The sequence below is a fragment of the Salvia hispanica genome, chromosome 3 (genome assembly GCF_029641045.1).
Source record: "Salvia hispanica isolate PSC_SH4W2 chromosome 3, Shi_PSC_v1, whole genome shotgun sequence".
In the NCBI taxonomy this organism is placed as follows: domain Eukaryota; kingdom Viridiplantae; phylum Streptophyta; class Magnoliopsida; order Lamiales; family Lamiaceae; genus Salvia; species Salvia hispanica.
Window position 1 is genome coordinate 7,875,162 of NC_142694.1, and position 19,543 is coordinate 7,894,704.

Below are 19,543 nucleotides of genomic sequence, written 5' to 3' on the forward strand. Positions count from 1 at the left end.
AAGATTTATCATGGATGCAATTCTTCTTTGCTGGATGAATGCAATTATGCAACACAATACGATTCGAATTTCATAAAAGTGTAAATTTTACTTTTTGTTTGAATGCACTTGATTGAATTCATTTTCATTAAACTGACTTTATATGTTTAATTCAATAATTATAAAAAAATAGTACTACTAATTTTCACATTAATCCCATGTAATGTGCATATTTTCTATTTTAGAACTTTATGGAATTGGTAACTTTGAGATGTAAAACACTTAATAAAATTAAATATAATATAAATCTGAATTGGTCCGCTGGTCAAGACTCCAAATGAAGTGGTCCCTAATATAGTGTGGATATGAAAGGTCTATCTATGCCCAAATTTTAGGAGTTATTTAATTATGATTTTAATAAAAATTATATTCTTGTGTCATTATTTGATTTAAATTTCTGAACTTTTCCTTCCATTTTTATAACAAACAAGTCAATATAGTATCTGTAGATGACGCGCCACCAATCTTATCTTACACAAAATATACCTAGGCTACAAATAACATCAGTGAATATTTTATATTAAAAAAAAGTTCAAACTCAATTAATTAAGACTATGACTAAGTCTAATCATTTCTTAATCACCAGTAACGACTTCACTCTCTTTCTATTAAATTTTTTTCTTGACGTATACAAAATCAGAAAGCGGAAAAATTCAACGCTTTTGCAACTTGCAAAAAACGTAACTCTTATCCTATATATATACACCACAAACCAATAATAGAATAAACTACACAGACAAAAATCTTACATATATTGCTAGAAATCTTTTGTTTGTTTAATTATTACTTGAATCGGAGAAGAAATGGACGAGTTACCTAAGGAGAAGACGTTGGAGGCGACGCCAACGTGGGCGGTCGCGGTCGTTTGCTTTGTGTTGGTTGCTATCTCCATTCTCATTGAACAAATCATTCATCATACTGAATCGGTATAGTAATATTCATAGATCATTTTATTTTATTTTTGTAAATAGTTCGACTTTACTAGAGTATATAATTTAATTTACTATGTAAAAAAACACTAACTTTAATATGCCTCTTATAACGTATTGTGCCTTTTATGTTGCAGTGGTTAAAGAAAAGAAAAAAGGAACCTCTACGTGAATCACTTGAAAAAGTTAAAGCAGGTGCAAATTAAATCAATATTAAAATTATTTTAAATGTTTATAAATGATTGTTTCTTTTTCTAACACTTTTGTTTTTTGGTGAAAAAGAGCTTATGTTGCTAGGGTTCATATCATTGCTGCTGACAGTATTGCAAGAACCTCTTTCAAATATTTGTGTTCCAAGAAAAGTTGGACATTCTTGGCATCCTTGCAAGTACACAGATAGTGGCAAATATTATGATCCATGTATAAAAAAGGTCATTATTTAATTTATATATAAATGATCTCCTACATTTTGGTATTATTTATAAATACTTTGTTTATCGTTTCACTATTTATGATGAGTTTGGTTCATTTTACATTAATTTCAGGGAAAAATTCAGCTGGTTTCAGCATATGGCATACACCAACTCCACATCTTCATCTTTGTATTGGCAATTTGTCACATAGTTTATTGTATTCTCACTTATGGCCTCGGAAAACTTAAGGTAATCTACTTTTGAAACTTTGTAATATAAATTTGGCCTACTTAAATATTTCAATATAATTACCTTCAAAATCATTAATTATAAACATCTTATGCATCTATCAAAAAATCCATTAAATCATGATATGTGTATATTAACGTAAATTAATCCATTTTTTTTCCTTTATATTAGATGAGGAAATGGAAATCATGGGAGGATGAGACCAGGACAGATGAGTACCAATACTATAATGGTCAGTATCAAATTGATTGCTATTAATTCGTTTGTTCATACGTACCTATCAAATTACTCATACTAATTTTTTTTTCTTGTATAACTTTTTAAGTGAAACACAACATCACATTATTTATTTATTTATCTAGATCTATGTATGGATAGTTATTAGTTAGGAAAGACATATTTTCCGTGTAACAAATAACAATACAATAATTATAATTACAAATCAATTTCGCCACGATTACTAACATTGTAGATTTGTAGTTGTACATTTTAATTTGGTAAATACTTATAATAAGATGTCGGCATATAAGATGGAATATTGGTTCAATAATTAATAATCGACACGTTTCATCGGAGACTTGTTAATAGCGACCCATATATATACTCTGATTATTAGTATTTTTTTATAAGGAGAAATCACAACCACTAAATAGGTCAATAGTCAAGACTCATGACATTGCTTCTTTCTAAATTCCCAATTAAATAAATAAATAAATAAAACTGGATGATCTAATGATTATCATTGCAGTCAAATAATTGAGCAATGAAATACATGTGTGTTTGTTTATTTAGATTGATATACCGAATTCTTACTTTTATTAAAAAAAATAATAATTTGTTGACTAATTGTGTTTTGCAGATCCAGAAAGATTCAGATTTGCGAGGGAGACATCGTTTGGGCGTCGACATTTGAATTTCTGGAGCCGCTGGCCTCTTCTTCTCTGGATTGTAATAACACTTCTCATTTACTTTTAATTAATTAATTTTGCTTCTCCATTAAACTTTTAAAATAAATAGATAGAGACTTATAATATAATAATCTGTATCTGTATTTTAGGTATGTTTCTTCAGGCAATTCGTCAGATCCGTTGCAAAAGTTGATTACTTCACACTTAGACATGGTTTTATAACAGTAAGTCATTCATTGCAGCAATAGATTCCAATTTTTAATAGCACTCATATGAGTTGCAAATATATATAATTAATTAATTACCTACAAATTAAATATGTCACAATTTCAGGAACATCTAACACCTCAAAGCCAAGCGTCATTCAATTTCCAGAAATATATAAACAGATCACTAGAAGAAGATTTCAAAGTGATTGTGGGAATAAGGTTTGATTAACTTTCTTCATTTTATTACTACAAAAGTAAAAAATCCTAGTCCCATTATTTGCAACATTTGATATTAATAAAACTAGCTAATTCTTGCAATGCAGCCCAGTAATATGGTTCTGTGCTGTTGTGTTCCTGCTCACCAACACCAATGGTGAGTCCAACAAACAATAATTTCTTCATCACGACTAAACTACTAATACTTTTGTGAAACCAAACTATTTAACTAAGACTAATGCAATTGTTCATGTTTCCTTAAACAGGGTGGTACTCATACTTCTGGCTACCGTTTATTCCTTTAATCGTGAGTGAATCCTTTCCAATCTCGTCACCGTGTAAGCCTGAAAATTTTATATCTAACATTTTTTTTTGAATATATAGATTATACTATTGGTGGGAGCAAAATTGCAAGTGATCATAACAAAAATGGGAATGAGAGTTCTAGATAGAGGAGATGTGATCAAAGGCAGCCCAGTTGTTCAGCCCAGCGACGACCTTTTCTGGTTTGGTCGCCCCCGTTTCTTGCTTTTCCTCATCCATTTTGTTCTTTTTCTGGTAACTTTTTTCCTCTACTAAATCAAAAAAGAAAAATATTGATTTAGCAAAACCTAATTACTATTTGCTGTGATTGGCAGAATGCTTTTCAAATAGCCTTCTTAGCATGGAGTTATGTAAGTCTAGATCTGCTGCAAATGATATGTACTAACAAAGTTCATTTCAACATATATAACTAATTAACATGCTTTTTTTCCAGTACGAATTCGGGTATCCGTCGTGCTACCACGACAATATTGAAGATATAATCATACGAATCTCAATGGGGTAAATAGAAACAATATTTTCTGTTACTACTAAATTCTAATTATTTTCCAAACCCTAATTCTTGTTTTTTTTTTTTTTGTGTAGTGCCATAATTCAGTTCCTATGCAGCTACGTCACTCTCCCTCTCTACGCCTTGGTGAATCAGGTACGATAAATGCTTATTTTCCTGTAAATACATGAACTTTTCTGATTTTTTTGTGAAATTAATTTTTCTTTAATAAATAATTTTCTGATCCAAACTCGAATTAAATAATCTAACTTGAAATAAATCACAATGAAGATGGGGTCGAAAATGAGGCCGGTGATATTCAGCAACAACGTAGCGACAGCGCTGCGGGGATGGCACCAGACGGCCAAGAAGCACGTGAAGCAGGGGCGGGCATCGGGCAGCAGCACGCCCTTCTCGAGCCGGCCGGCCTCACCGTTGCACGGGAGCACGTCGCCTCTGTATCTGCTGCAGGGATACAACAAGTCTAATTATGAGGAGGGACATGATCATGATCATGATCAGGATGATGGGCATGATTTTAAGTATGCAGAAACTTCAATTGTTGAGATAGAGACTGAGAGGGATGTTGAAAATCCCCCTTCTCCTAGTGTAGGGAGCAGACCTCCATACAATGATTTTTCCTTTCGAAACAAGGACCCTCAAACGTGATTTTCCTTTTTTGTTTTTCTTTATTAGTAAATAAGTGATCATTTTTTTCATGTGTTTTTTTTCATTGATGATACTTTACTAATTAATAAAGTTTTAAATTTTGATTCAGTTTCATTCGAATTTCTTTTATTTGGAATACATCAATTGTGATGTCATGTTATAATTAAGCATTAAACAGATTTTAAAATGGACCAATTAAAATTTGTATCTCGATCGCGTGATATATATATTTCATCCAAACAATTTCAATATCCAACTTAAGTTTATGGAAAAATTGAGAAGTATCATTGTTAATTAATCATATAACCACGAAGATTTGTAGTGCAATATTATAATTACTCGATCAATGTAACACCTCATTAATTAGTTTGAATATAATTGCATTAATTAGGACCATAATTTTATACTAGTATATGTTTATCATGCATCAACTATAATCACAAATTTTACTACTTCCTCTGTCTCAGCTCAAGTGATTAATTTCTTTTTGACCGTTGTTTTGCGAAGATGATAATAAATAGTTAAACCAGAGAAAAAATAATATAGAAGATAGTCGTATCTACATTATTCTCTCATCTACTTTATTTTCTCTCCACTTTAACTGTTTATTATCATTTTCCCTAAACACGTACTAAAAAGCAGTTAATCATTTGAGATTGGATGGAGGAAGTATATGTTTATGCATGTTTCTCATGTGTGTGCACTTGCCTTGCAGAGAATAATCTTTAACACTAAACTTCAAAATATTTTACATTAATATAATTAATTTTCCCTCATTAAGAATTTTCCTCGAGCAAAATACTCGTTTACTTGTACAAGGCACCGATATCTTGCTATGATTTTGAAGTACGAATAATATGAAGTTGAGAATTCTATCGTGGTATAATTCAAAGTAAATTAGTGGAGGGCATAATTGTCCGGATGAAATAAAACTCAGTCCACAGAATTTTGAAGATTTGGAAATTGTGGTGATGATAAAAACGAGTTTCGGTGATTTTTCAACTTAAAACTATAGAATTAAATTAAAATCAACTTAATTAGAGGGTTCTGTTTGGAAATTTGGGGTTTTCCTGTTTCCCACCAATGGGTATCAAACACCAAATATCGCAAATGTTACAGACATAATAAAAATTAAATTTATTTGAAGTTCGTGGGCCCCCAAAGGCCCAAATCTCATATAGTACGAATTTTGTGATGTACTGTTAAAACTTAAAACCATCCAACTCGAAAGTTCAAGATAGTGATAATTTATTTAAATTTTTTAAAGGGAAATTCATCTAAAAATCTTAAAACTGAAATCGGTCAAGATGACTGGACTTTTATTGTCGAAATCAAAGTAAAACGTTGAATAGTTTCGTATAATTTGATTTTTCTCCGCTATTAACCACGTCAAAATAATTGGAACACAAATAATTTAGTAAATTTCAACGCGACTATTAATAGATAAAATGTGATGAAATCGGTACGTATAAGTTATAACATGCCCCAATCTCGTAAACAGATTACAGATCGATATGATAAAGATAGTAGTATGTAGTCAAATAATTACTATAAATTTGTGTTTGAATTGCAAATATATATAAAAAAAAAGACAGAAAGTTCATGATTCTAATAAGTACTTACTAATTAGTTACGTACAAATAATTAAGACCGGAGTACAAAAATAATGATAGTATGTTGGTTTGAGTTAATGTAGCGTAATTTATAAATAAAACTATGCTACTAAATGGAAATGATTATTCATTCGTTCGATAATATATGTTCAAAATGATTATTCATTCGTTCGATAATATATGCTCTACTTTGACTTAGAATATATGTAAAATTTTTGTAAAAGTAGATCTCTTTTGTATATCCTAGCTAGTATTAATTTTATAATAGAACATAATTCAATGAACTAGTAGAACGTGTGACTTATTTATTAAATATGGTAGCATATATATGTGACATGCGAACATATAGAATTAAAAAAAAAAAATGAGCCATGGGTATTTTAATGGACTGAGGTTAATGGGAATGGTTTATTTTGTGAGTCCAAATTTATGATGAATGAATCTCGACGAAATTTATCATCGAGATTTAAAAACAGAACTTTCACTTATGAAATTTGAATCACAGACACCACAAATTTAGTGATTAAATTAATGAATTCCACTTTAATAAATGTTTTAATCACATTTTTCAAGCTATTTTGAGTCAATTCATTATTGCCATCGTTTTTAGATTGTTGGGTGACGATGACACCTTTCACCTTCTTTGGCAATTCCGATAACCCCAAATCTTTCGCGGCCGAAATTTTGACAGCATGTATTTATGTACACTGCATCTACATGATAACACATCAATTAATATTCCATGATTAACGAAATAAAAACACTACTCCGCATTAATTAAACATAAAAATTATCACCAAGCTGTACGTGTTATCTTATCCAAACATAAACATTGAGCTTTATGTTTATGGCAAGAAATTTCAAAAAACAAATTTGAATTTTCAATATTCAATAGTCCAAACACATGTTATTAGTACTATATCTCATCTTCTATGAAGTTCATATACTTCATCTCTGACTCATTAACTGACAAAATTGTAAGTTGGAAAATTCACACCAATTGAGTATGTACACTTATCAACTAAGTGAAATTTATATCTTTCTCCTCTCTCTATATATACATGATCGAAGATTTTGAAATTCCCTAGGGCCAGATAAATTCTATTTTTGTATTGTTGGCTGGTTGCAATACATATATAGTTGTCCACTACAACCTTTCCTCGTACCCGAAAAAATGGCTTCGCCACTGCCGCCGCCGCCCAAGGAGAAGTCATTGGAGTCGACAGCGACATGGGCGGTGGCCGTTGTTTGCTTTGTGTTGGTTGCCATCTCCATCGTCATCGAACAACTCCTTCATCATACTGAACTGGTACGTACAATACAACAACTTCACCTAAACTTAATATTTTTATTTTATTATGGACTTATTAGATTAATTTGATTGCAGTGGTTAAAGAAAAAGAGAAAGATAGCTTTATGTGAAGCTCTAGAGAAGATTAAAGCAGGTAACCATCAAATATTTCAATACTTGATTCTTTGAATACATGATTAATTAATTAAACATTATTTTTTATCTTGTTTTAATTAGAGCTTATGCTGCTGGGGTTCATATCGTTGCTACTAACAGTGACACAAGAAAGTCTTTCTGACATTTGTGTCCCCAAAACTGTTGCAAGTTCTTGGCATCCTTGTAATGAAAAATACAATAAAACATACTATGATCCCTGCCTGGCAAAGGTATAATTGGCTAATTTATATTCAATCTTTTAATTATTGTTACTTTATACTCCATTTTGTAAGTTACTCACGTACAAGTATTGTAGGGCAAGGCACAACTGGTTTCAGCATATGGGATACACCAACTCCATATCTTCATTTTTGTATTGGCACTTGCTCATGTTATCTACTGTATTGTCACTTACGCCTTTGGAATACTAAAGGTAATTTACACTTAGTTTTAAGTGAACAAATAGTGGCAGTGTTTTTTAATTTCTCGAAAATTATTTTGTTGCAGATGAGGCAGTGGAAAGCATGGGAGGATGAAACAAAGACAGTTGAGTACCAATACTATAATGGTGAGTGCAATTTTTCAAAGATTAATTTCATTGTGAAAATAAATTAGCATAACTACTTGAGTATATGTATACTTATTTTGAGTTTGTTGATTGTAGATCCAGATAGATTCAGATTTGCTAGAGAGACATCGTTTGGTCGTAGACATTTGCATTTCTGGAGCCGCTCGCCTATTCTTCTATGGATTGTAAGACATTTATTTTCTAGCAAAATATGTATGCATTTTTTGTATTTTAATTTATGTTTTGATGGGCAGGTGTGTTTCTTCAGGCAGTTCTTCCCATCAGTAGCAAAAGTGGACTACCTTACTCTTAGGCATGGCTTTGTAACAGTAAGTTGTTTTCATATATGAGCTCTAACATCTTAATAAAGTAGTAAGTGTGTTTCACCAACAATAACATTACTAAAATTGTTGAAATTTAGGAACATCTACCCCCTCAAGTCCAGGATTCATTCGATTTTCAGATATACATAAACAGAGCACTTGAAGACGATTTCAAAGTCATTGTTGGAATAAGGTTTGCAAAAAACATAAAAGAATTTATTCTCTTCTTTTTTATTGCATCATTTATAATTAAATTATTGCAGCATTCATAACTGATTCATGTTTTTGCAGCCCTGCATTATGGTTCTGTGCTGTCCTGCTTCTCCTCACAAACACCAATGGTGACTCAATATTTATTTGCACACATACATATATTGTGAATTTTAGTGAAACAGATCATGAAATCCGAATAATTCTAAATTGTACTAGTATTATAAAAAATTTAATTACTTAAAAACTTATTCAGTTGTTCATGTTTGCTTAAAACAGGGTGGTACTCCCACTTTTGGCTACCATTAATCCCCCTAGCTGTGAGTAAAAATCCTATCATCATATTCCATCTGCTAGTATTTAAAATTTTGAGATAATACAACTAATCTCTAACATGTACAAGTGATGAAATTCTCAGATCATACTATTAGTAGGAGCAAAGTTGCAAGTGATCATCACTAAAATGGGAACAAGGATTCTTGAGAGAGGAGATGTGGTGATGGGCAGCCCTGTGGTTCATCCCAGCGACGATCTTTTCTGGTTTAATCGCCCTCGTCTCATCCTCTCCCTCATTCATTTCGTTCTTTTTGAGGTATTCTTTCTTCCTAACAAACAAACCTTATCATTTCATCTACTTAGGCCTCTTTTTTATATACTTATGTTTATGTCTCTTTTTTGTGCACTTATGTGTCTCTTGATTTATCCTTTTGCAGAATGCATTTCAGATTGCTCTCTTTGCTTGGAGTTGGGTAAGTTGTTAGTTTGCCTCAAAGTCTCAAACTGATCAACAATAAAAATGTTTGTGCTAATTAAATTTCCAGCATTTATTCACAAAAAAGTAAATTGTGTTCATGATTTTGTTTTTTCAGCTTAAATTTGGATATCCATCTTGCTACCATGAGAATCTTGAGGAATTGCTCATACGAATCATGATGGGGTATTTGTTTCTTATGTTTTCAAATCGGAAAAAATTGACTTGATTCCTCAAAAAAGCATGTTAGTACTATTTACTAATGTTGTGTTTGTTTTATTTTGGCAGTGTTGTGATTCAGGTTTTGTGTAGTTATGTCACACTTCCCCTCTATGCCTTAGTTACTCAAATGGGATCAAGCATGAAGCCAGTCATTTTCGGGGACGACGTGGCATCAGGGCTGCGTGGCTGGCAGGCGGCCGCCAAGAAACCGGCAAAAGAAGGGCGTCCCACGGTCAAAGTCACCCCATTGACCGGTGTGCCTACCTCTCCGTTGCACGGTAGCATGTCGCCTGCCTACTTGCGGAATGTCCACAGAAAGTCCACTGAGGACCTGCGTGGTGGCGGGGAGAGATCGTACGCCTCTCCCACCCACCACAACTATCGTGAGAGAAATGACCGATCACCCCGAGCTTCAGTTATTGAGATAGAGAGAGATGTTGGAGAGCCTTCCTCTGTAGAGTTGGGCTACATAGGCCAACAAGAAGAAGACATTAGCTCAAATCATTTTTCTTTTGGGAAAAATGATAATTCCATTGCTCCAAAGTAAAATTGTTATGTTTTTTTTCTTATATTCTTTAGTCTTCTAGAAGAACCAATTTTTTTCAACTTTCTTGTAGAAATGTAAAACTATACTCTTTTTAGTGTAATCCTTGATACTCAGTCATATCCAAAAGCATTAAATTATTTATTATTATAAATTTATAATTCTTAGCTTCTTGAGGCGACGATATTTCAATGATCTTTCATGCAATCAACACGTCAAAGTATTATTGGACCAGTAACATGATAGCTTTGTTACTCTACCAACTAATCAATAAAAAATTATTTTATTGAGGCTACTTATAGTCAACTCTACAAAGTTTCTTATTTTTATGATTGTGTATATTAATATATATAATTATCATACTACGCCATTCTTGTCTTATTGATAATAAACTATTCTTATAATTGATGAGATATTAATATATATAGAGAAAACATTGGCATATTTAGAAATATATTGAAAAGTAGAGTTAGATTAGTACGTAGAAAAAAGAACACCCATCAAAAGTAACTACTGACCCTTGTTTTTTCTTTATCTCTTCAATTTCAACGTTTTAAGTTTTAAGTTTTGTAAAAAAAATGAAACCTTTACTGATTGAGGTCTATAAATTGAAATACAACAACGAAGATTTCTTATATTTCTCAGCTAACAAGCCACCTAAGTGACGACCTAACCATATATAAACTGAATTAAGTAGTTCCACAACCATGCATATTAATATTACAGCAAACAAAAGTCATGTGATTACTCTAAAATATCACTTTATTTATTGAATCCATAAATATACTGAACTTCTCATATCCATAAATGGCTGGTGAGTTGCCTAAGGAGAAGACGTTGGCGGCAACGCCAACATGGGCGGTGGCCGCCTTCTTCTTCGTGATCGTTGCTATCTCCATCGTTATCGAAAAAATCCTCCATCATGCCGAATTGGTAGCGTACCAATTTTATTAGCCATAGTCCACTATTTAGAAATATTCTAATCCTCAATTTGATTGAATATGCAGTGGTTGAAGAAAAAGAGGAAGGTAGCGTTACATGAAGCTCTAGGGAAGATTAAAGCCGGTAAATGTGTATCAATAATATTTGTTTCATCGAGAAAGTATATCTTTTTTTTTCATAAAGTTTGTTTTTTTGTTGGAAGAGCAGAGCTTATGCTGTTAGGGTTCATATCGTTGCTGCTGACGATGACGCAGGAGACTGCTCTTTCAGATATTTGCGTTCCGAAAAAAGTTGGAGATTCTTGGCACCCTTGTAAGGAGGATGTATATAGTAAAAAGAAATATCATGATCCATGTCTTGAAAAGGTATCGAAATTGTTAATTACTCCATTTGTGTGGATATGCAAGAGAAAAGATACATGTACAAGTTTTGCAGGGCAAGGTGCAACTTGTTTCAGCATACGGAATTCACCAGCTCCATATCTTCATCTTTGTATTGGCACTTTTTCATGTAGTCTATTGTGTTGTCACTTACATCTTGGGAAAACTAAAGGTAACTATCAATTACTATTAATTAATAATTATACATTGGTTAGGTTAGTATATTAATAGTGAATGAGTAGTTGACTTGTCTATTTACACAAACTCATAGAATTATTAATTGTTGAAGCAGATGGGGAAATGGAAAGCATGGGAGGATGAAACACAGACAAATGAATATAAATTTTATCACGGTCAGTATGCTGTAATTCCACATTAATAGTACTCCTTTTTTATCAGCATTTAATTATTTATTCAACTACATATATATGGTGTAAGTAGATCCAGAGAGATTCAGATTTGCGAGGGAGACTTCATTTGGACGCAGACATTTGCAATTTTGGAGCCGCTCATCTCTTCTTCTATGGATTGTAACTTTTTTTATCATTACTATTCTTCTTCTTCTTTATTAATTATAGTTGTAACCACCATGTATTTTGTATAATGTGTGCACATGATGCAGGTGTGTTTCTTCAGGCAATTCTTCCCATCAGTAGCAAAAGTGGATTACTTAACACTTAGACATGGCTTTGTATCAGTTAGTAATTGCACCTAAATATTTTTACATGGTTTTTTAAAATCTACAAACTGATTCCTTTTCTGATATACAGGAACATTTACCACCTCAAATCGGGGCAACATTCGATTTCCAAGTATATATAAACAAAGCACTAGAAGAAGATTTCAAAGTCATTGTTGGAATCAGGTAAATAATAATGATTCTTTGTCTTCCTTCTTTTTGTAGCAAGTGAGACTGATTGTTGATATGCAGCCCTGCATTGTGGTTCTGTGCTGTTTTATTCCTCCTGACCAACACCAATGGTGAGTTTCTCTCATCCCTTTTCACTCACAACTTTCCATCAGCTGAGGATTTCATCCGTCTTGAACACTAATTGATCAAGCTATTCATGCATCCGGAAACAGGCTGGTACTCTGATTTTTGGCTGCCATTCATCCCTCTGATTGTGAGTAGAAACCTTCTTTTCCAACCTAAAACACCTCATCTCTAACATGAAGAATCATTCTCAGATAGTACTTTTAGTCGGAGCAAAATTGCAAGTGATCATCACAAAAATGGGAACGAGGGTTCTGGACAAAGGAGATGTGGTGAGGGGCAGTCCTCTAGTCCACCCCAACGACGATCTTTTCTGGTTTCGTCGTCCCAGCTTCATCCTCTTCCTCATTCACTTTGCTCTGTTTGAGGTACACTTGTCTTCTTCATTTCTTCATCATGATAAAACAGAGTAATGCAACCTAGCCTTATCATTTCTTTATTTGCAGAATGCTTTTCAGCTTGCTTTCTTTGCTTGGAGTTGGGTATGATCATCTTTACCTCCAACATTAATTTAATTTCAACCAATATGGTTTGTGTTCATATTTATATATTTTGTTATTTTCAGCTTAAATTTGGATATCCATCTTGCTACCATGAGCATCTTGAAGATATGATCATACGAATCGTGATGGGGTATATGTTTCTTTCATTTCATGGGTGAAAAAAGAAGCATTTTGTTAAGTGGTTGTTTTTGGCAGTGTTGTGATACAGGTGCTCTGCAGTTATGTGACACTCCCTCTCTACGCCTTGGTTACTCAGATGGGATCAAACATGAAGCCAGTCATTTTTAGTGATGACGTGGTATTGGCTCTGCGCAGCTGGCAGGCAACAGCCAACAAGCACGTGAATGAAGGGCGGCCGTCAGCCATTGCCACCACATTCTCCAGCAGGCCCACCTCGCCAATGCGCATGTCACCAGCCTATCTGCGGCATAGCCGGAAGAGGTCATCAGGCTTGGACAGCGAAGGGCGGGGAGGTGAGAGGGCATCAGCCTCCCCCAGCCGCCACTACAACATTCAAGATTTGAACAAAATAGATGGGTTGTCTGAGATAGTAGGGGATGTGGAAAACCCTACTCCTAGAGAAGTTGACACTAGTTCAAGTGAATTCTCTTTTCGAACAAAGGATTCTTGCTGACAAATACCTTATTGTAAAACTCCACTATGAGTAATTACCTTCTATATTCAAAGTATTTCAACTTAATGACAGGATCCACATTCCACAGAAGAAAAGATCCTAGTATTAATGAATTGATAAAATGCAAAAAATTGAGGATCATAATCAATAAATGCTAAACAAGAACGAGATACGGGAAATGAGTGTGTGTTCATATGGATTACCTGAGTTCCTACACATTTCCTAACTCCCTTTTGTTCTGCCTTCAGTCTCTCAGCAGCCAACAACCTTTCTTCAAGCGCCACGTTCCCTACCAATTTGACAGGAATAGCATCAGAATCAGAACATGTAAACACCTACAAACGAATCTCTGCAGGCGCTATATAATCTGCTGCAACAAGTTTAACATGTCACCTTCTCTAATCATTCATTGACCTAAATGAAGGTGTTCTAATATAGTCATGGAAGCCTACACCACGGCATTAGGCTAGTGAGCTACCAAATCAAGTGTAACTCACTCTGATATCAGTCCCCATTCATGGAATAATTGCAGGAAATAAATTGGAATAAAATCAGCCCAAGAGTTGACTATGAAATGTTATGATTATGCACTATTTTAAGTAAGTAGGAATTGGAGGGATTTGAATAAATTAGATTTAATTTGAATAAATAAGATGTGATTTGAATCAATTGGGAATTGATTGGGATCAATTAGGTGCAAGTTTCGTGGGATTATTATAATGTAAACTCCTATATAAACTATGGAGGTTATTGAGAAAGGTATCCAGAAGAGAGCAATTGTTATTGGTGTATACCGTAGGCCTCGGTGAGAGGATTATTGGCCTCTTAGGAGGATTGTATCTTTTCATTTGTTTCTGTATTTCGAGTTAAGTTATATCCCAATCCAGTTTCTATTCATATATATCCTCTTCCTGCCTTTACTTCATATCACACTCACCTATTGTGAAAACAAGGCAAAGAATGCACAATCCATCATCCTGGACTAGGAAACGTGGTTTCTACAAAACTATAGTTCTTTGTCATTTGAGAGGGCTCCCGCCTTCTTCCACAATATCATGAAAGGAAGACCATGATAAAATGCGCACTTTCGGGAGAAATGTATATATGTTCCCTCCCCCGTATAGTTGTACAAGGAAATAGAAGAAAAACACAAACTGATGAACATCAAGAATTCCCTCGGCCCCCATATTGGTTCGAGCAATGAAGACCCCTACCTCAACTAGGTAGTGATCTTGTCTTTTCTATATATGCTTGATTGGATAACCCTAAGGGGGTGGTGATTGGCCCATTTCTACACTATCAGACCTTATGATATCCATATCACATATCCGATTTGGCCTAATGACAGATACAAGCAGAAGTTCCATGCTTGTTTGAGTGCAGAAGCAGCTACATTCAAAGTCATATAAAATAAAGCAAACCGCACCACAACAGCACAAAGAAATTCAAGAAAACCACCACACAACCATATATATACAGCCCAAAAAATGAAATCAGCAAATGTGTAAGAAATTAATTTAGAGTAGTTGGCAGGAATGAGAGCACGATAAGAAACAGCAGCACTGGTAATATGCACAACAATGTGGCTGCCTATACCTATTAATACCACTGCCAGCACCTTGCACAGCTTCGTGATTCCTGCGTTCAGCTTCATTCCCCCCTACAAAAAAATCAATCTTTTTGAATAAGAGTATGATAAATTTGATGTCGTGCATATATATGTATATACTGAAAAAAAGGAAATGATTGCGTACACCTGAGAGCTGTGTTTGGGTTCCAAAACTGGTTCGATGAGAGATTTTTTTGGGTAGGTCTGTTGATCAGAGATTTTAGGTAGTATTTGTTTTGCTGTGAATTAGTAGTTATCTAAATGTTGAATGTTTTTAGTATTTGTACACTTCCTGATTCTGAAACGGACCATAGAAGGAAGGAGAATTGGGCAATTGGCGTTGAGCCCCGCTCTATTTTATATTCTTATGGTCGATGTGAATTTGTACTGTTTGTTAAATTCCTAATTTTAAAGGGATATAAGTACGTAAATCAATTTGAGGCGCCTACACTAATCGATATCCAAATCGAATGGCTGAATAGTGCATACAGAAATGCAATAGGAAAATCTCAATCTTCTCAATCCAATACGTTCTGCATTTAAGTTGGCACGTTACCTGTTTGATAGAATTCCCCAAAGAGATGAAACATACAATGCAATTATAGGATACTGTTAAACCATTTGCGACGTAGTTATGGGGAATAAAGTTTTTTATTCCGTGAAAACGTTGCTGCAAATTGAATAAGTTGGATTTCGAGAATCATTCATTTTGTCGCAATAGTAAGAAAATCTTGACTCAATCATTCCGTTGTTGTGACCGGTAATTCCCATTAATTAGCTTTCTAGCAATGCTATTGCTAGTACTTATTCAGATTTCTGGGGTCTCAACTCTTCTTACTTTGAAATCGGATGAGAATTTGACTGATTTAACCAATATCTATATATATGCCTTAATTAAATTTTGATTTAGATAAATCAAAAACTTTTGTGACCATTATAGGAACTAGTTGTTCTTAATATTTTATCTGATGATTTATATAAATGTTTAGGTAGATTAAGGATAGCCGAAGTAAGTTATAAAAATTCATGAATTTTCACAAAAAGAGAATAATAATCCATTTAAGATATTGTGTGATTTTTTGAGACTTGACATTGAAGCTCCACCATGGAAACAGCTTCACAATATCCACATCAACATCTGATTGGTTAGTAGACGTGGACCAATAGCCTGACAGATAGCAGAACCCTGTAGCCAATAGCAATCACCATTTGGATTTGCCTATATCCTCCTCCATTCCCATATTACTTAGTGCTTCCCTCCAACAATTTTCTTCATTGCTCACTCAACAATGGCCGTGATGAGCTACGGCGTTGCAGCCGCAGCCGTCTGCCCCTCCGTCCTCTCCTCCTCCAAGTCGAAATTCGCAGCCTCCGTGTCGTTTGGCACCAATGCCACCACCTCCAGGTTCACCATGTCCGCTGAGTGGATGCCGGGCGAGCCCCGCCCACCCTACCTCGATGGCTCCGCTCCCGGGTAATCACTCTCAGTTTGAATTATTTCTAACTTGTTACACATGCATGTTATTCAATCTAATATAAGTAATATAATTGTTGGGGTGCAGAGATTTTGGATTCGACCCGCTTCGGCTAGGGGAAGTCCCGGAAAACCTCGAGAGATATAAGGAGTCGGAGCTCATCCACTGCAGATGGGCTATGCTAGCCGTGGTATGTTGATATTTAGATCATCTGTGTTGTTTATTTATCTTCCCTTATAATACAAGTTTATACACAGCCCGGAATCCTGGTCCCGGAGGCTCTGGGGTTGGGCAACTGGGTCAAGGCACAAGAATGGGCGGCGCTCCCAGGTGGACAGGCCACGTATTTGGGCAACCCGGTCCCATGGGGCACCCTTCCCACAATCTTAGCGATCGAGTTCTTGGCCATAGCCTTTGTAGAGCACCAAAGGAGCATGGAGAAGGACCCGGAGAAGAAGAAGTACCCAGGTGGGGCATTCGACCCACTCGGCTACTCCAAGGACCCTAAGAAGTTGCAAGAGCTCAAGGTCAAGGAGATCAAGAATGGTACGAGTATATAACATTAACATCTCTCTGTTTATCTATCTGTCTATCTATACATGAAGATGAGTCTGAATTCTGATTGATGATGTGGTTGAAGGTCGTCTAGCGCTGTTGGCGTTTGTGGGATTCTGCGTTCAGCAATCAGCATACCCGGGAACAGGGCCGTTGGAGAATTTGGCGTCGCATTTGGCTGACCCGTGGCACAACAACATTGGCGAAGTCCTCATTCCCCCCATCTCCTAAATCTACTCTCAAACACACCAATTCTGCAATTTTCTGTTTTGTGGCGTGGATGGATATTGTGTAGTGGTTGGTTGCTGATTAATTTGTGTATAAATTTGAAGAGTTCAATGAAAAGACAATGCCATTCTTCTCAACTTCACCATCATTTGTTGTGTTAGTCATGATGCTAAACCAGCATGCTTTTCTATTTTCAAATTTATCAGATATGGTATCTTAATTAACTGGGTTTTTTTGTATGATTTCAGAATTGAAGTTTTGTAAAAGTAAATAAATTGAAAGTATTTGTTATTGTTGGATTCACCATCTCTACCCAAAAAATTTGCAATTTGAATGTTTAGGACAAAATCTAGTTTGTTTTTCTGGCTGTTAGCCAGAAATTCGAATGTAAATGAAAAAAACATGTACTTCAAATTGTAGTTAATTCTCATGTTTAACAATTCTGATCAAATCAAAATTGACATGGTAAAATTAAAGTTGAAGTGTCATGTCAATGGATTCATGATCAAATCTATAGCAAACTGAGTCAATGGAGTATTTCAACTTTTGGAATTTGTCAATTTTATCTCCATCTTTAATATATACAACATGGGTGTGATCAATTGCTAACTTTCTTAAGTTGCTAACTTGCTAACTTATCAATGCAATGTATTAAAAATGCAATGTGTTAAAAATGTCAACAGTCAACACAATGACATTAAAATCTCAACACATGATTTTGTTGAACTTCAATATAATGTGTTGACATTTTAATATCACTGTGTTGACATTTTTAATACACTGCATTGATGAGTTAGCAGAGTTAGCAACTATTTCATCCTACGTAATAAAATTCCAAACCTTATAAATTGTCAATTACTACTACCACTACTATATAGCAATCTTTTCAACTTGACATGTCAATTTATCATAACAAAATTCACTCAAATGATTAGTCATAACTTGACGTGTCGAATGGTGATTTATGGAGTATTTTGTTCTTATACGATGATATTAGCATTTGACTCTTTTTAATTTTTAAAATACCAAAAGTTGATAGATTACAAATTGGAAAGGTTGAGGATCATATTGTCGCTACTCGCTAAAAGGTTCAGATAAATTGATCAAGTCAATGATTGAATGATGTCATTTTGAATCTAAAATTTGAAAAGAAAAAGAAAAAACGAAATGAAAATATCATCCATACATTTAGAGCCCTAAAACTCTGGAGTATTATGTGCTAATAACGCATCGATTTTTCTTTATTCAATTTTATTTATTTATTTATTTGTGTTATTACCGTTTTATCGGGTAATGACGAGTGTACCAAACTAAATTGGGGAGAAAAAAATATGTACAGTATATTTCTAAATTTTTGGTGGTTGTTTAGGCCTACAATTCAGAATGGGCTGAATATGCTTAAATAGGAAAATGATGAGCCCACCAAACAAACTCAGAATTTATCTATTGGGCCACTAAGGATTATATATACCCTCTTCCATATGATCATCTATTAATGAGCTAATCCCAAATCTTTTAATATTAATGAGCTAATCCCAAAAATTCAAAAATCTATACTAGTAGTATACAATATTGAACCAAAATTATTATAATATTAAATTTATAAAATAATAAAAATTAAATATATATCATTATAAGTTAAATTGTAGACCTAAGTACTATAACAGCTCATGATCAAAAGCTATAATAACCTTATGCGGTTAATTAACATCGAATAAAATGTGTTGTTTATTTTAGTCATGAAATAATTAGTTGTTGTTTATTTTTTTCTTATTATAATCCATATACATATACATAGCACAAATATTATTCTACGTGGCAAGATAGTTAATAAATTATTACTACACTATATAAGTGTTGTCGAAATAAAAGGTCCTTCATCTTATTGCTTCAAACTTAATGTCAATTATTTTGGGAATCGAGCACTTTACTAAATTTTCGACACTCTGAATGGCCTTAAAAAACATAAACATGCCCTTGGATCTTTATATGTCATCAATGAGATTGCTCTTTTCCGAGTTACTTGCTAGACTTTCAGACAATGAAAAGGAGTAGAACTTATAAGTTACACAAAGATTATATAAAACCTACCTATACAT

General features: G+C 34.1%; 4 protein-coding genes and 1 long non-coding RNA gene across 6 annotated transcripts; 4 read left to right on the forward strand and 1 right to left on the reverse strand.

Moving 5' to 3' along the window:
* The first annotated feature begins 755 nt into the window (after positions 1-755).
* LOC125212831 (MLO-like protein 6) lies at positions 756-4,554 on the forward strand. The gene is made up of 15 exons (XM_048113099.2): positions 756-965; positions 1,106-1,163; positions 1,251-1,399; positions 1,514-1,630; positions 1,802-1,862; positions 2,490-2,578; positions 2,688-2,762; positions 2,872-2,966; positions 3,071-3,120; positions 3,230-3,270; positions 3,348-3,521; positions 3,602-3,637; positions 3,721-3,788; positions 3,873-3,933; positions 4,069-4,554. Exons 1-15 carry the CDS (start codon positions 843-845, stop codon positions 4,444-4,446), a joined length of 1,575 nt encoding a protein of 524 aa, XP_047969056.1. The 5' UTR covers positions 756-842; the 3' UTR covers positions 4,447-4,554.
* Positions 4,555-7,044: 2,490 nt separating this feature from the next.
* LOC125212829 (MLO-like protein 6) lies at positions 7,045-10,244 on the forward strand. The gene is made up of 14 exons (XM_048113096.2): positions 7,045-7,368; positions 7,447-7,504; positions 7,588-7,736; positions 7,823-7,939; positions 8,014-8,074; positions 8,171-8,259; positions 8,329-8,403; positions 8,496-8,590; positions 8,689-8,738; positions 8,887-8,927; positions 9,026-9,199; positions 9,321-9,356; positions 9,477-9,544; positions 9,647-10,244. Exons 1-14 carry the CDS (start codon positions 7,234-7,236, stop codon positions 10,125-10,127), a joined length of 1,629 nt encoding a protein of 542 aa, XP_047969053.1. The 5' UTR covers positions 7,045-7,233; the 3' UTR covers positions 10,128-10,244.
* Positions 10,245-10,534: 290 nt separating this feature from the next.
* LOC148930051 (MLO-like protein 6) lies at positions 10,535-13,643 on the forward strand. Of its 2 annotated transcripts, XM_048113097.2 has the most exons (14): positions 10,540-11,057; positions 11,132-11,189; positions 11,274-11,431; positions 11,502-11,618; positions 11,739-11,799; positions 11,888-11,976; positions 12,069-12,143; positions 12,217-12,311; positions 12,378-12,427; positions 12,530-12,570; positions 12,635-12,808; positions 12,887-12,922; positions 13,006-13,073; positions 13,139-13,643. In XM_048113097.2, the coding sequence occupies exons 1-14, from the start codon at positions 10,932-10,934 to the stop codon at positions 13,575-13,577; spliced, it is 1,587 nt and encodes a 528-aa protein (XP_047969054.1). In that variant the 5' UTR covers positions 10,540-10,931; the 3' UTR covers positions 13,578-13,643. The 2 variants fall into 2 exon arrangements, with proteins under 2 accessions (XP_088925351.1, XP_047969054.1); XM_089069225.1 differs by having other exon boundaries at positions 10,535-11,057; positions 11,132-11,431.
* On the reverse strand, positions 13,586-15,593 carry LOC125212832 (uncharacterized). The gene is made up of 3 exons (XR_007174780.2): positions 15,332-15,593; positions 15,174-15,237; positions 13,586-13,866 (listed from the first exon to the last, which is right to left on the reverse strand). It is a non-coding gene; the product is annotated as an uncharacterized LOC125212832 (long non-coding RNA).
* Positions 15,594-16,444: 851 nt separating this feature from the next.
* Positions 16,445-17,581, forward strand: LOC125209146 (chlorophyll a-b binding protein 6, chloroplastic-like). Its single transcript, XM_048108755.2, has 4 exons — positions 16,445-16,660; positions 16,749-16,851; positions 16,919-17,207; positions 17,302-17,581. The coding sequence occupies exons 1-4, from the start codon at positions 16,476-16,478 to the stop codon at positions 17,445-17,447; spliced, it is 723 nt and encodes a 240-aa protein (XP_047964712.2). The 5' UTR covers positions 16,445-16,475; the 3' UTR covers positions 17,448-17,581.
* The last annotated feature ends 1,962 nt before the right edge of the window (positions 17,582-19,543 follow it).

Coding starts and splice junctions, on each gene's coding strand:
- LOC148930051 (XM_089069225.1), top strand. CDS start 10,932: ATGGCTGGTGAGTTGCCTAAGGAGAAGACGTTGGCGGCAACGCCAACA. Junction 12,312..12,377: donor AAAGTCATTGTTGGAATCAG/GTAAATAATAAT, acceptor GTTGATATGCAG/CCCTGCATTGTGGTTCTGTG. Junction 12,923..13,005: donor CTTTCTTTGCTTGGAGTTGG/GTATGATCATCT, acceptor TGTTATTTTCAG/CTTAAATTTGGATATCCATC.
- LOC125209146 (XM_048108755.2), top strand. CDS start 16,476: ATGGCCGTGATGAGCTACGGCGTTGCAGCCGCAGCCGTCTGCCCCTCC. Junction 16,661..16,748: donor CTCGATGGCTCCGCTCCCGG/GTAATCACTCTC, acceptor GTTGGGGTGCAG/AGATTTTGGATTCGACCCGC. Junction 16,852..16,918: donor GATGGGCTATGCTAGCCGTG/GTATGTTGATAT, acceptor GTTTATACACAG/CCCGGAATCCTGGTCCCGGA.
- LOC125212829 (XM_048113096.2), top strand. CDS start 7,234: ATGGCTTCGCCACTGCCGCCGCCGCCCAAGGAGAAGTCATTGGAGTCG. Junction 7,369..7,446: donor TCCTTCATCATACTGAACTG/GTACGTACAATA, acceptor ATTTGATTGCAG/TGGTTAAAGAAAAAGAGAAA. Junction 7,737..7,822: donor ATGATCCCTGCCTGGCAAAG/GTATAATTGGCT, acceptor CAAGTATTGTAG/GGCAAGGCACAACTGGTTTC.
- LOC125212831 (XM_048113099.2), top strand. CDS start 843: ATGGACGAGTTACCTAAGGAGAAGACGTTGGAGGCGACGCCAACGTGG. Junction 2,763..2,871: donor TTAGACATGGTTTTATAACA/GTAAGTCATTCA, acceptor TCACAATTTCAG/GAACATCTAACACCTCAAAG. Junction 3,522..3,601: donor TCCATTTTGTTCTTTTTCTG/GTAACTTTTTTC, acceptor TGTGATTGGCAG/AATGCTTTTCAAATAGCCTT.